The 15,468-nt window shown below is 45.4% G+C and overlaps 2 protein-coding genes across 4 annotated transcripts in view; both read right to left on the bottom strand.

The window, feature by feature from the left end:
* Positions 1–15,468, bottom strand: part of LOC134227949 (uncharacterized) — a 181,051-nt gene that overhangs the window by 48,166 nt on the left and 117,417 nt on the right. For all 3 annotated transcript variants that reach the window (XM_062709663.1, XM_062709664.1, XM_062709662.1), the window contains 3 exons: positions 6,017–6,537; positions 4,138–5,217; positions 3,936–4,066 (listed from right to left, as the gene is read on the bottom strand). In XM_062709663.1, the coding sequence (XP_062565647.1) occupies positions 3,936–4,066; positions 4,138–5,217; positions 6,017–6,140 (1,335 nt within the window). In that variant the 5' untranslated portion in view covers positions 6,141–6,537. The remainder of the gene's footprint in view (positions 1–3,935; positions 4,067–4,137; positions 5,218–6,016; positions 6,538–15,468) is intronic.
* On the bottom strand, positions 11,703–13,382 carry LOC134221419 (uncharacterized). The gene has a single exon (XM_062700611.1). The coding sequence runs from the start codon at positions 13,380–13,382 to the stop codon at positions 11,703–11,705; it is 1,680 nt and encodes a 559-aa protein (XP_062556595.1).

Below are 15,468 nucleotides of genomic sequence, written 5' to 3'. Positions count from 1 at the left end.
CCTTCCCAACAGATCCTTGGATACCTGCCAAAAAACGTTATACCGATCTTTCTGCATTCCAATACACTGAAGGCCATCCAAAACGTTGAAAAATCTCGTAAGAGAATATCAGTCCTATTTCAGAAAATAAATTCGAGTGGAAAACCTGGGGAAAACCCCATAAAGGACTCCCAGCGCCCTTGGCGAAACCTTTACTGGGCGCCAATCACTCTTGCAGATGTTCAAAACAAAAAGCGTGTTAAGAGCAGGGAGATTAAAAATTAACTTTTTTGCGGGGAGGATCTCATGAATTTTTGCTTTGCTCAAGCCTCTATAACCAGCATGTGTTCCAATAGATAGAAAGTGAGGGTTATTAGAAGACCAGAATATTTCTAGAAATCCCCTGAAGTTTAACGATTTTCTGAAAGATTCAATAATCCAATGCAATTAAAAAAAAACTAGATCCAGTAGTGCGTGGATTCACGACAAAAAATAGGATTTAATTAGGTCAATAAAATAGCTCTCAATTGTGCCAGTCGATGGTTTGATTGCTATCGAACCTAGCTACATCAAGAAGAACCCTATTTATGGAGTGGATTGGATGAACTTCGGATGGCGAAAAATCCAACTCCAGAGTGGCTTGGTCGGTGGTTTGCAAAAACTACTGATCTATCAATGAAAATCAACTTTGGAGTGAATTGGTTAATTGTGAGAATAGCGATCGGTCCAAGTCGTGTCAAGAACAAAACAATTCCAGAGTGTGTTGATTGATGGCCGGAATAACCAACAGGCCTATTCGGATCAAGATATATGAATTTTTGGAGTGGGTCTGACGGTAGTTTGGTGGCACTGGTTGTTTTGGTTGAACCAATAAATTTCAACTTTGACGAAAGTCAGTTACCGTCGTTACTGAAATCCCTGGATGCATATTCTCATATTCAGCATACCATCATTTCAAATACTCTTCTCCGTTAAAAGCTTTACCAGTTTATAAAAATTACACTGGATCAAATGCGATCGCATAGTTTGTCTGCATAAAATGAGCTAATTTATCTCAAATTCACACAAATTTCTTATCATTACTTCCGAATATCTATTATTAGATAAAGGTTTGAATTTTTTAGTCGCGAACAAAAACTATATGTATTTGATTTACGCTTTTTTAGTCTACTCTGTGTTTCGCCTTTGGCTTATTTAAGTCCTTATGTAGGGCTCCTTCCCCAGAAGCTTGTTTCATGCTCCCTTCCATTTGCATTTCCTGTTCCTTCCTTTTCCATTTGCAAACGTTATGACAGCGGGAGCTCTTGCTATCCCAGAAGGGGACTAGCCTAGACTCCAAGCTGCTGGTCTGACCAACGGTAGCTTCCGGGATGGGCGCAAATAGCCTCTTTTTTCCCAGGTCTCAGGGAGATTTCGAATGGTGAGTTATCTAAATAGAATTTATTCATTACACTTTACCTTTATAGTTTATTCAGCGGTATGGGCGGCGATGAGATACAGAGATTTAGTGAGTAGCCGGATGGTCGTCGAATGACCCGGCGGTTGTTGGTCAGATGGTCCTCGAATGACCCAGCGGCGTCGCGTCCGCGAGGCGTTGCTTGTCGACGATCTTATGGCCGAGGTAAATTCCAGAATTTTCATCCGTTGACGGAAGCCGATAACACGGCATTAGTTGGCACGATGCGTGAGAAAAACTGGGACGAACAATAGCTGTCGTTGTCAGGACGCCGTATGACAAAATGGCGTTCGTGGCGTGCTACCGCCCGTCGGTCCCGGTCGTCCCGGCACCTCTGGGCAGGATGTTAGCAGGCTCGGTGGTTCTCACTTTGCAGGTCTTGCCAAGCTCGGGGACTCGCTGGAAGTTGTCTCCCGACCAGATAGCTTTAGTCCACGGAAGTCGTCTCACGAACTGGGGTCAACAGTTGTCAACCCCGGAAACGAATAACTAAACGTCGGCCAGGCAAATGGTAATTCCTGGCCATTGGCAAGCGGATAACTACCGGCAACAGGACGCCGACTTGCAAGATGGCGTTCTCGTGTTAATAGCACCTACAGTTGGTGAGAGGCGTCGAAAAGGCGCAATCACCACACACGCACGTAGCTGGATTCCCACTTAGTTCGTTCCTAAACATCACAATATCGGACTTATCTCCAAATTGCGAGTTTCACGAGGAATAAAATAAACTTCAAAGATGCGAATTGGCTGTAGGTTCTTAGTATTTCGTACCTCGACTGATCATTTCTTCCTTTTCAGCGTTCTGTGTGAATTTGAGATAAATTGGCTCATCGAAGCCTCTGGAGCTCATATTTTTGGTAGCCGTATTCATTTGCCACCCACTTTGCCAAAATTCACCGCTTTGATTCATCGCCCTCCCGTTTTGAAATGACGGTTAGACACTAACTTGACAAATTATTTCCCAGCATTTCAACACCATACACAAAGTGTTACCATTCGGTAATAACCTGTATCAGTTATTGGAGGAACAGGGCCTTCTGGAAATACGTCAAACGATTGAGTCACCGAGAGAATCGTGATCAGGGATTGCAGAAGTCGCTCTCAATAGATAACGAACAACGATAAAAGAGAGGCAAAAACCAAACCAACTATCGCACTTGTATACAAGTTGGAAAAAAAAAAAATTCGGATAGGCGGCCCCACCGAGGGGGTTTGATAAAACGCTTTGTTCTCGCTTATTTTATGTTGGGGACCACATTTTTTCGCACAGCTGTGTAAAACAAGTTGAAATGCATCATCAGAACCGGGGTCCCCCGCAATTGGGGCTTATTAAAAGAAATTTATCATGGGTTGTAGACCCCCCCCCACCGAATCAGTTCATTATCGTAACGGATACCAAAAAACGTCTCTCACGGTATGCTACCTATCGAGAGTGTATACAGACATAATTGAGAGATTTTCTAATTCTCCTTAGGATTCAAACTCTGATCGTGATAAGAGGTTTAATCTGTATTACTTCGAACCAGTGAATTTGTGAATAATTTGTCATGATTTCCCATAGCGGAATTCTGGAATTCGGTGCCCTCCTAAAGCCTGGCGCCCTTGGCGGGGGCCAACCCTGCCAACTAAACGCTACGACGCTGATTATATGATATGACGATAATTGTGCAGAAACTATTTTATAATTATTTAAAAAAGTGGTTTCTCTGTGAGCTTTTGAAAGATTTTATTAGTTGAGCCATTTTGCCCTCCAAGTGCGTTGAAGACCATTCTTTCCTGCCCATCTACCCTGCCAATCAAATTCCGTAATGCCACCTATACCAGTCTTCAAAACTTATCATTTTTTTCGTTTGGGTCTCATTTTTCCAAATTTTGAAATGTACCCCAAATGCCTATCGAAAATAGGGACTTAGTCCTACGTAAAAAAAACTTTCTTTTTCCAGTGGAATTGTTATCTTAACTTATCATAAAAAGATGCATTGCATTTTTTTCTCAAAATCTGTCCTGGTGCTAATGAAAATTCTTTAGAATCACACAAATTCTTTCAGAAATTTGATAGTTAGACGTGACGTGACGAGTTTATAACTATAAAAATCACGAAAATAAAGTTAACAAAATGATAGTTTAGATATCTTTATGGATGAAAGCTAAATGAAAATCCTATAGTCATTCTTTGCTTAAAAAGGGTTAAACTGAAGGCGTATTTCAGAAAAGAGTATGAATGTACAACGAAAATACCTTGAGGCCCTTGAGGGTACCACAAACAATGCCAAGGGATTAAAGGATACCTTTCAGCAAAAGGTTGTGGAAAAATAAACACTTTTTTGATTATTTAAATGAATAATCACAAAGATCTTATCCCGTTGTTCAATATTGGAATCTAATTTTTCAAACAATAATAATAGCAATAAACTGTGTGAATTACCCTCAAACATGCCCTATTTGCGAATTATCCTACCAAACACCAAAATCCCATTTACAAAATATTCGTTCCACTTACCTCACAAAACTTTGCCCCATATCGAGGGGGCGGCGAATCGCAGAACCGATACCGATTTCTCACCCCACCGCGGCAGGTAGTCGAACAGTGCGTCCAATTGCTCCACGGTCCCCATCCGCCCGAATCGGAGGCTGTTGGAAAGTGCATAAAAAATATATGAAATTACCAACATCGTTTTTCAATCATGCGAAGGGCAACTCACGCGAAACCGGAAGCGTTGGCACACAGTCCATCCGTATATCGGCAACGGCACCGGAAATTGCCTGGCTCACGTATACGAAACAGTACTCGATGTACTTTTCATAGAACAGGTCGCACTCGAAATACAGCGCATGCTGCCCTTTTGTCACCCGTTGCTCGGCGATGTAATGCAGCGACGTTGGAGGCACTAGTGATGATACGTCCGCTCGGAGTTTTGCATAAACCCTTACCCGATCCGATTGATTCAGAATACAGGAAGGGTACTGGAACAGGACGTGGATCCCGGAGCTGTGAGCATCACAGGGAAATATACTTCTAGCGTGCACCGTAAACACATACTGTTTACTCCAATCGGCTTTCAACAACGCTCTGGCCCCGCTTAAAATCCCTAATAACGTTGGGTCGTGGTGGGCCGAACGCAAATGTAACATATAATATCCGGCTAATCCGAAAAGATCACAGCGAAAATTAATAACTCTAGAGCTAGGAAAACCTCGGACTTGCTCCGAGAACAGTATCTGCGGCTTGGAAATATTTTCCACTGGGCATGCTTCGTTGCGCCCACAGTAGACTAGTTCAAGCCAGAACTCCGGCACGTCGGCCGAATCATCGTTAATTGCCGTCGCGTTCGGGCATCGAACATCCGCGAACCGTAGGCTCCCCCGGACAATTTCCTCCGGATATGTACTGATCGTACTAGGCACTAGACTAACAGTTGGCGTTGGCCAACTCACGTTCAACTGCTGCCGCAATCGCTCGTCAACCTCAATGCCGGCTGTTGCCGTGTTGACGACCGGCTGCTCAACGCTCAACTCGTAAACCCCTCCGTGCATGAAATAACCACAGGGAATCTTTATTTGCGTCACGTTGTGATTCACATCCGGTTTTATGTCCAATAGTGAGATTGTCGTTCCACCGGTTGGTTTGACAAGCGAAATTTGTAGCTTCAGATCGGATGCATCGTTGGCCATCAGCTCGGCCGGGGCGTCCTCCGTTTGCAATTGGATGTCCAAATCGTCCATTTGGGCCGTGTAGCTCGCCGGCACCATGAGCCTCCCCTTGCGTAGACCATCGACGAAAGCTGCATTTTTAAGGGTGGTATGACAAGGGGCGACATGATGATGAATAAGCGAGGAATGAACAATTTACAAATGGTATTTTTCATGCGGCGGATCCAAATCGGGATACACGAGAAAACTGGGTCAGTAGGGTGTAACTTTGTTTGGAAATCGAGTGTTTTCCTAATCTAACTAATTTGATTGCAAATTCTATAAAAAAATCTCAGAAATTTTAAACCCCAAAATTGTAAGAAAACATGATCTCCATTAAAAAAACTCTAGTTAATTGACAACAAGTGAAAGAGAGAATGCTCATATGTTTGCATATAGGTAGTAATTGAATTCCTTGCCTTCAACGCTTTGTGTGTTCTTTATAAGGCGATCGATTGCCGTAGCATTGACAACTATTTACATTCACAGTTTGATTTGGAATACTTTCAGGTAGAGAAGATTCTCGATTATCGTCATTAGATGATATCGTAGCCAGTTATGAGGAGAAAGATGAATGTTGCAAATGCTGACGAACATTGGTCAAGAGCTTGATTTTACGAAAGGGGGCATCACGTCTCTGTTGTTTGTCACATTGGCCCAAACTTTGTTCAAAATCTCCATAATTTCACAGCATTGTTACCATCAAAAATAATTTGAAGAGTAAATCACACCCTATTGAATTACTCCGATCGACAGATATCGCATTTCCTGATATTCGGCTGCCCCATTTTCTCGTGTCCAGTTCCATGCTCGCACGCAGTAGGTGGTTTCGAGGGAAAAAGAGTTGGAAAATAAAAAAACCCTGGGTGGGAGATAAATCAAAACGCTTACCATCGTTGATCAGCACGAGAAGAATGTGCACACAGCAGAGCAGTATTTTTCCCGGTCCAGTGATGAAGGCGCCTCCGGAACGACCTCTTCCACCGATGCCGCCGCCGTGCGAAGTAATGTGCATATTGTGTTGTCCAACTTGATGACGATGGCCGCGAGGGGACAACTACGGGAAAAGCACGAACAGCAGCGGACAGTGTAATCGTTGGTGCTTGGAATTTTCATCCTACATTCTTTTCGGCACCCAGCTCGCAGCAATTGAGCAGCAGTAAGCGGTATGCGAGATGAGTAGTGTCGTTACCACTGGCTACGCATCAATCGCAGTATGTTGTGAACGGGTCGAGTGGATGTCTTCACATGGCTTGCTATATGGCGGCGACGACGGGTCGTGCAACGGTGGAAATAGGAAAATTGCTTCGAAGCGGGGGCCTTTTATCCAAACAAGGTTGGAAGGATAATGGCCAACGAAACGAGCGGATGCGGTTGGAATCGGTGAAAAGGTTTCAAGTGTGGTGTCTGGCCTAGAAAAAACGGAAACGGAGAAGAGAGAATAATGTCAGATGAATATTGTTTTCGCATAATTTAACTAAATCTAAGATTGTTGGCTTGTTGGGTTGACTTTGATAACCTTCTCGAGTTACCGTCATTAGAGGTGTGTTTGTACTCAACAAACAACAAGCTACAAATAAGCATCTAAGTTGAATTATTGTTTATGTGTGATCTCCATGATAGCTGAATAAAATGAATGCTAAATAATACGCTGGACAGATTTCATTTCAGCATTTTATCCAAGTAATATTCTACTTGGCCTATTTATTTCTTTACTACCTTTATTTGAAGTCGAACTAACGTTTTCGTTTTATCACATTTTAGCACATCGAGGAAGTTAAACAATGTGCTAAGCTAGTGATTTGTATAGTTCTTTATAGTTTTATAGTTTTTACTCTACTTGTTTTTTTTTTCAATAATTGTGTTTTTTCTCGTTCGTTCGTTGCGTTTACGTTTTCGCTTCGTCGCGTTGGCGTTGTTTTCTCCCGGACCCGCCATTGTAGACTCGGTGATCGACTCGGTCACGGGAAAGGTCGAAGCGCATTGCCCTTGGAGGCGCGGGTAACATCCAAGCAACTTTTGCAGAGCAACGTTTATTCGTCGTTGCAAATCGACGACGATGTAATCCCGCCGAAGAGAAGGAAGCAGCAATTGCAGCTGCCGCAGGTGCAACCAGAGCGGAAGGAGAAGTAGCTGCCTTTGTTCGTTAAGGGCGTTCCGCCGGATTTGCGTACGAAAATTCGCCAGCTGATCGCAAAATGGCTGAAGTGCACCTTTCGACTGTGCAGCAAGGGCGTGAAGGTTATGCTGGCCAACAAGGACCATCAATGATCCATCGTGGAGTTCCTCGAGAGGAAGGGTCATTTGACCGAAACTCATTCGGTCGAAAGCCATTTGACCAAATGGCTTTCGGCAGAGGCGCATCCACGTTGCGAGTCGTGGGTAGGACAAATAGGAAATGCCAGTGTTGCACCAACGGCTCGGGAGTGGCAGGATGTGGCCTCAGAGGACCCTACTCGAACGGCACTGACTCACTAGCACTTCCGGACACCAAGTTTCACCCAATAAAATTCCAATCAAATACGGCGAGCAAATAACAAGTCCACTTTATTGGCACTACTAGAATTTTAATCTTAAAGCGACTGTTTTATTTGGGCAACGATTATCAACTGACTTTATTCTAATTTTAACAGCAGAGTAGAAGTAGGTTCGTGTGTTGGTGAGCAATATGAGTACATATATCAAACGATATTTTTCTCCCCCAATCTCCCAGTTGACCTAACGTAAAGCTAGTTTTACATTTATTGCTAATCCTAAACATCGCCGCCACCTTGAAATAATTTAATTTTAAATTTTTAATTCAATTTCTCCCACTGTGCATACCCGCTACTGAAAATTACAACAGGAAAAAACAAAGTGTGTACGGTGCTTAACTATATGCAAAACAATCTGTCAACTAATTTCCCTTTCTTCTTGACGTTTTTCTACTGCTTTCCGTTGTTGGTGTCGCTGTCATCTCGTTCGGCATCAGGATTATTTCGTTCGCTGTTGTCTCCCGGAACGGTTTCGTCGTCGCCATCGTTGTAGGAAGGAAGCAAACAAATTTTTGTAATTGGCCGCTTGATGATACCACGGGAAGTCTTCAAGGTCACCACTCGCGTCAGCTGATCGTGGCCAGGATGGATACTTACGATGCGAGCTAGTGGCCATTTCACTGGATGTTGCTGTTCGTCGACAAGGATCACCATTCGACCAGGCAGAAAAGCGTCATTCGGCTTGTGATTTTTCACACACAGCTGCAGCTCTTGCAAATATTCGCGCCGCCATTGATGCCAAAATTGTTGGTACGTTCGCTGGGTAGCTTGAAGGCGGTCGAGCAGGCAGATGGAAACTCTGGTGAGATCTTGCTCTGGAATCGCTTGCATCGTTGATCCGATTAGGAAGTGAGCAGGAGTGAGGCACGATAAATCGTTCGGGTCTTCAGATAGAGGTACCAGTGGTCGACTGTTCATTGCCGCTTCGATTTGGGTTAGCAGTGTCGTCATCTCTTCGAAAGTCAGCCGAGAATTTCCCAGCTGTCGGTACAGGTGCGTTTTGGCGACTTTTACGGCCGCTTCCCATAGTCCACCAAAGTGCGGCGCTTTTGGTGGACACAGATGCCAGGTGATGGATTCATTCGCGCAGAAGGAGTGAATATTTTGGTTGCTATCCAAGAAGAAACGTTGAATGTGCTCCAGCTCGTTTTTGCCCCTCGAAATTTTTCCCGTTATCGGAGTAGACATCGGTAGGTCGTCCCCGACGAGACACAAATCTGCGGAATGCTGCCAGGAATGCTGATGTGGAGAGGTCTCCGACCAGCTCGATATGGACGGCTTTGGTGCTAAAACACACGAAGATGCAAATATAGGCCTTCGCTGGAGATGCTCGTTTGTGGATTGCTTTCAGGTACACTGGGCCGGCAAAGTCCATGCCGGTGATGCAGAAGGGACGGCTGGGTCGTATGCGATGAATCGGAAGTTGTCCTAGCTGCTGCGTTGCGGGAACGGGACTTGCTCGGGTGCAGCGGAAACAGGCATGTATGATGCTGCGCACTAATCGTCGTCCTCGGATGGGCCAGAAGTATTCGCGCATGGAGGCCAATGTGACTCGGCCGCCACCGTGGATTAACCGTAGGTGATGTAACGTAGCGAGAAGGCGTGTATAGGGGTGAGGATTTGGAAGGAGGATAGGGTGTTTCATAATATACGGTTGCTCTAACAAATTCAATCTCCCTCCCACTCTAATTATGCCTTCAGGGTCAAGTATGGGGCTTAGACGACGAAGCGGCGACTTTTTCGAAACTGCGTTACCACTGCGAAGCTCTTTTAGTTCGTCCTTGAATCCATCCGCCTGAGCTAGCTTGATGAGTAGAGCTTGAGTAGCGTTGAGCTCGGCTGATGACAGCATTCGGTTGGGCTGCATGTTGACGTTGGCGTATTGTGTGCGAGCCTTTTCACGACAATTGCGGAAGAACCGCAGACAGTATGCGGTGATGCGGATCATTCCAGTGTGCGACGAAAATCGAGCGAAGTATGGGTTGACGAGTATTTCGCTTCTTGTTGCAGCTACGATAAGTTTTCGACGTTCTTTTCCATCACTTGGATACTCTGGTACTCTACCGCTTGGCCAATTTCGTTCTGGTAGGGAAAGCCAATTCGGTCCGTGTTTCCATTCCTCGCAATTGATGAAATCGTTGACGTCCATGCCTCGGGAGACTAGGTCGGCCGGATTCTGCTTGCCAGCAACATGGTTCCAGAGTGCTCCTTGGGAAGCAGATTGAATTGAGGAGACACGATTGGCAACAAATGTCTTCCAGGTGTTGGGTGGCGCACAAATCCATTGGAGAGTTACGGTGGAATCGCACCAAAATAGGAAGCAGATATTTCGATTTGGAGTGCGTCGACGATCTTGGTGTGGAGTTTCGTTGCGAGATCAGCAGCACAAAGTTCCAGTCGTGGAAGTGTAATGCGTTTCAACGGCGCAACCCGGGATTTCGATGCCAAGAGATTAACAACAATGTGCCCATAGGAATCGGTGGACCGAGCGTACGTGCATGCACCGTAAGCCGACTCGGATGCATCGGAGAATGTGTGCAGTTGAATCACAGCATGTGGTAGTAAAGCGTATCGTGGCACACGGAAGTCGTTCAGCATTGGCAGTTGTTGGATGTAGTTTTCCCATTTGTCGGCGATTGTGCTGGATACTTCATCGTCCCAGCCGCAAGGTTGCAACCACAGGAGCTGCATTAGCATTTTTGCTCGAACCACTACTGGTGACACTATTCCTAGCGGATCAAACAGCTGCGAAATTCCGGATAAGATGACTCTCTTCGTGATCGGTCTTTGCGTTGGTCGTAACGTTGTCTCAAAACGGAACACATCGGCTTCGGGCTCCCAGCTTATCCCCAAGGCCTTAATCGTTTCATCCTTATCGAACTTGATTGTAGACTGAGTCCCGATCTGGTCAGCTTCTAGTCCTTTTAGCACTTCTAGCTTGTTCGAGGTCCATTTTCGTAAACAGAATCCGCCTTTTGCCATCAATTCTCCCAATTCGGTCCTCAGCTGGATTGCTTCTTCTACGGAATGAGCTCCGCCGATGAAGTCATCAACGTAAAATCCTTTTCGGAGTGCTGGTTCTCCTAGCGGGTATGCTTTTCCTTCATCATCGGCCAGTTGCAAGAGGGTACGAGTTGCTAGGAATGAAGACGGCCCCATGCCGTAGGTTACGGTAAGAAGACGATACGTTTGCACAGGATCAGATCTATTGAAGCGAAAAAGGATTTGCTGGAATGGTGTGTCGTCGGAATGATGTAAAACCTGGCGATACATTTTCGCCACATCAGCTACCAAAGCCACTGGAAATGTACGGAACCGGAGGCATATGGTGTGGATATCGTCCTGCACTACAGGTCCTACAAGAAGTGCCTCATTTAGGAGTAGCCAGTAGAAGTTTTGGCGGATGCGTCGAAGACGACACGTACTTTTGTCGTCGAACTGGACTCTTTCAGCACAGGGTGATGAGGTAGGAAACATTGTCACGAACTTTCTTCTTCATCGGAGGCCAACCGCATATGGTTCAAGTCCAAGTATTCTTGCATGAACTTTTGGTACTCTTCTTTCAGGTGGGAATCGCGATCGAGCAGCTCAAATCGCCTCAGTGCGGCTGTTTTGATTCTCCTACAAGCTCGTGGAAGTTGGTTTTCCTTGGAAGGCGAACGACATAACGCCCTTCGGAGTTCCGGTGGACCGTAGATGCGTATATTTCCTCACATTTCTTCTCGTCCAAAGAGTAGGAGGACCTAGTTGGAAGCTCTTCTATTTCCCAAAAACGTTCCAGACTTTCTTCGAGGGATACCAAGGACATCACTGTAATGGAACAGGCTGTGGCTTCACGGGAGTTTTTGGGATTGTTGGCGGCACCAGAGACTATCCAACCGAAGGCGCTATCTACTAGCAGCGGTAATGAATCAGACAGGTGGATCCTAGCAGCCGACTTGAAGCAAGAGAAGAAATGTTCGTTGCCTATTATCATGTCGATTCCGGCGCTTTTGTTGAAGTTTGGATCGGCATAGAACAAATCTTGAGGCAAATTCCAATCGTCAACTGATACATCGTGTGGGAAGTTTTGGAATGACACTTTTGAGGACCAGAAAATCGACGTTGATAGCGAATTCTTCTTTTCGGGAGCGAATCTGAGTTCGAACCGAATTCCGAGCTTGTTGCGGTTTTTCACCCACCCCATGGATCAAAACATTCACCTTACTTCTTGGCAAACGTAATATCTGCGCCATGTTTTCGGAGATGATGTTCGGCTGCGATGCACAATCCAACAATGCTCTCGCCAGATGTTCCTGACCATAACAATCGACGACTTTCAGAACTACTGTCAGCATGAAGACGTTTCTTCCACAACCTTGCATCGGCACACTGCACACTTGATTTTCGGGTTCTGCTATCGTGGAAGCTGATACTAGAGGAACTGATTCGGTGGTAGCTACGTTGGTTTGCACAGAAGATGTGGAAGCGCTCGACGAAGACGGAGTAGCAGCATGGTTGGAATGGTCTACATAGGCGGCGTGGATGAGCGAATGATGACGTTTCTGACAAACTTTACAACTGTACTTGGAATTGCAGTTTCGCGCGAGGTGATCGTTGCGGAAGCAATTGAGGCAAAGGCGTTTGGAATTAATGAGACTCATTTTCTCGGAGATCGGCAACTTTTCGAATTTGTAGCACTTGATTAACAGATGACGTTGATCGCAAGCATAGCATTTCAGGGAAGGACTTTCGACGGCAGCATGGGAAGAAACTTTCATCGGGAATGACCTTTTGGAGAAAGAGGCTGGGGGCTGCGCTGGCTCTGGTTGATGGTGCTGATTGACGGAAATCGATTCGAGGACCCGCATACGACGCTGTAGGAATTCGACAAGGTGCTTGTAGGTAACAGTATCCAAAGTGGACGCATAGTCTTCCCACGCTTTCAAAGTGTCATCATGCAACCGTGTACACAAGATGTGCTCCAGCATGGTGCTCCATGCCTCCACCGGTTCACCTAGTTGACCAAGAATTTTCACATGCCTTTCAAAATCGTCAACTATTGCATGCAGGGCGGATGCAGACTCTCGCTTCATCGTCGGACAGTCCAACAAAGCTTGTACATGACGTTTCCTAAGCAGGTATTCGTTCGCATAACGGTTGACAAGAGCATCCCATGCCAGCTGGTAATTGGCCGCACTGATCCCAATCGACTCGATGAGCTGAGCGGCTTCACCCTTAACAGCAGCTCGTAAATAATGAAATTTTTGGATGTCTGCCACCTCCAAATTCGTATGAATTAGCGCCAAAAACGTATCGTGAAAAGCTAGCCAGTCTTTATAGTCCCCGGAAAACTCAGGCAATGAGATAGTAGGCAGTTTTAGACCCTTTAGAGTGGAAGGAGCCCCAGTAGCGGTAATTTGAGGGAGATTAGCTTGCATAGAAATAGGAGCCGGAAGTTTAGAGCGTAGAAAAGCTTTTATTTTGAAGAGTTGCGATTCGAAGTTAGAGCGGTACGTCAAATTTCTCACCATGCCTTCATTTTCCTCCTCTGTGTCCTCTAATTCGGTTTGAGCTTCTTCCAACCCCTGCCAGAGCACGTCCAGGTTTTCCAACCGCAAATCCACCTCGAGCTTGTCCCGTTCCTCCTGGTATTGCGTCATGAATTGCTCCGCACGACCTAGCGAGGCGAGCAACGTGGTGCGACGGGATATCAGCACCTGCTTCCGACGTTCGTCGGCCATCTTGAAGGAACGATGCACCGAAGAATAGAACCTGGCGAACGAAAAAGACCAAGAAGCACTGGCGCAAACAGGACTACTCACTTGGAAAGGTTCTCACCTGACCAAGGCAAATTCAATGCCTTGTAAATTTATTTTGAGCAGCAACACAGCAGAAGGAGTATGGATGGATCACGATGCGGACTACGGCGTGGTCACAGCAAGGTAGTTGCCAATTTATCGGACGTCACGAGCGATTTTCCTCAAGCACGAACAATCACAGGCCTCACTGCTGGTACACAGTTCGTAGCTTCTCAAAAGGAACGGGACGATGCACCTACCACGGCGTGGTAGCGATCACAAGAAGCACGTTCGGGCACTAAAGTCGTTCGCAGCTCGGCGGGTCGGTGATTCACTTCACTGCTTCGATCACTCAGCGACGATTCGGCATGCACATGCAAAGCATAAAAATCTCAAAAGCACCAACAAAAACGAAATACATTAGTTGGACAGGCAATTACCTTCTGCCTGATCTCAACAGGCCTTGTATTTCATAAAAATCCCAGGAACTGTTGCAGAAAGTCGAAGCACCAGATGACACGGTGGCCAAATATCAGTTGGCGTCACTCGGCAACAATAGGCTATTGAAGCATGCAGGTCAATGGCAGTAGATTGAATACCAGGACTACTGGGATGGCGTCGGATCGGTTCCAGGACAAAGGACTGAATAGCTGGTATTGTCCTTGGATCGGCGTCGAAAATGGCGAGTCAGTCCGGCTTCGTTGTCCGGCGGACGGATGCAAAGACGATCGGCGATGTCTTCGCGGAAGTTATTGCCACAATCCTGGTCACGGCACCAGTTTATGTTGCACCAACGGCTCGGGAGTGGCAGGATGTGGCCTCAGAGGACCCTACTCGAACGGCACTGACTCACTAGCACTTCCGGACACCAAGTTTCACCCAATAAAATTCCAATCAAATACGGCGAGCAAATAACAAGTCCACTTTATTGGCACTACTAGAATTTTAATCTTAAAGCGACTGTTTTATTTGGGCAACGATTATCAACTGACTTTATTCTAATTTTAACAGCAGAGTAGAAGTAGGTTCATGTGTTGGTGAGCAATATGAGTACATATATCAAACGATATTTTTCTCCCCCAATCTCCCAGTTGACCTAACGTAAAGCTAGTTTTACATTTATTGCTAATCCTAAACAGCCAGTTTGAGCAAAAGTTAAGGTATTAGCATTGGCTTTAGGCGATTCGCGCGGTGTTGAACTTAATTTAAAATTAAAAAAAAAACACCTTAATAAAGATTAAAAAAATTTGCGGTTTGCAAAAATTCGCGAGTGTTACAAGCGTATCACTTCCACCCGTGACCACCGAGAGCTGCATCTCTTACTACAAAGGTGCAGAGAACTTTACGACCTCTCATAGGTCCTATGGAAGATTTTGAAGCTGTTAGTGTGGAAGGTATAGCAGAAGGAATAGTTTCGGTAGAACGTGGAACACAGAAAAAACTAAGGCATAAATCATAGGAAAAGGACGATCATGCGATCGAACCCACGACCTCCTGCTTATAGGCAGAAACGGTAGCCACTAGATCACCAAGCTTGTTTCCGAAATCGATGCACATTCTACCTATACTGCCGCCAAAAGCGTAAATGTTACCGTCCCATGTTGAAATGAAATCCATTGCAATATAATGGCCCGAACACAATGCTGCGTCATCGCAGACTTCAACTTCATCGCATATGGCCGGATCCATATGCGATGAAGTTGAAATCTGCGATGACCCAGCATTGTGTTTGACCCTTAAGACAGTTATGCATGCGGCAGCGATTCTAGAAATAATCTGGACTTAAAAAGATCTTTGCGGACAGAATACTCAGATAATTTAAATCTTATCCTAATTTAAATCCATAAATCTTCACTGGTTTCAATCAATTATTGCATTATTGCTTATTCTTGGTTATGGATTTAGCGATTCAAAGCGAACTTTTACGAAATCGTTACGAACCAGATTTCAAGTGGACTTTGTGATGTTTGCGGTTCCTCAGATTTCAATGAATCTTTTAAGGTTTGTGGAAAACCTTTTTCCTTGGGTT

Source organism: Armigeres subalbatus, chromosome 3, assembly GCF_024139115.2.
Source record: "Armigeres subalbatus isolate Guangzhou_Male chromosome 3, GZ_Asu_2, whole genome shotgun sequence".
Lineage (NCBI taxonomy): Eukaryota > Metazoa > Arthropoda > Insecta > Diptera > Culicidae > Armigeres > Armigeres subalbatus.
The sequence above is the reverse complement of the archived record's forward strand: the minus strand, read 5'-3'. Positions and strand labels throughout refer to the sequence as shown.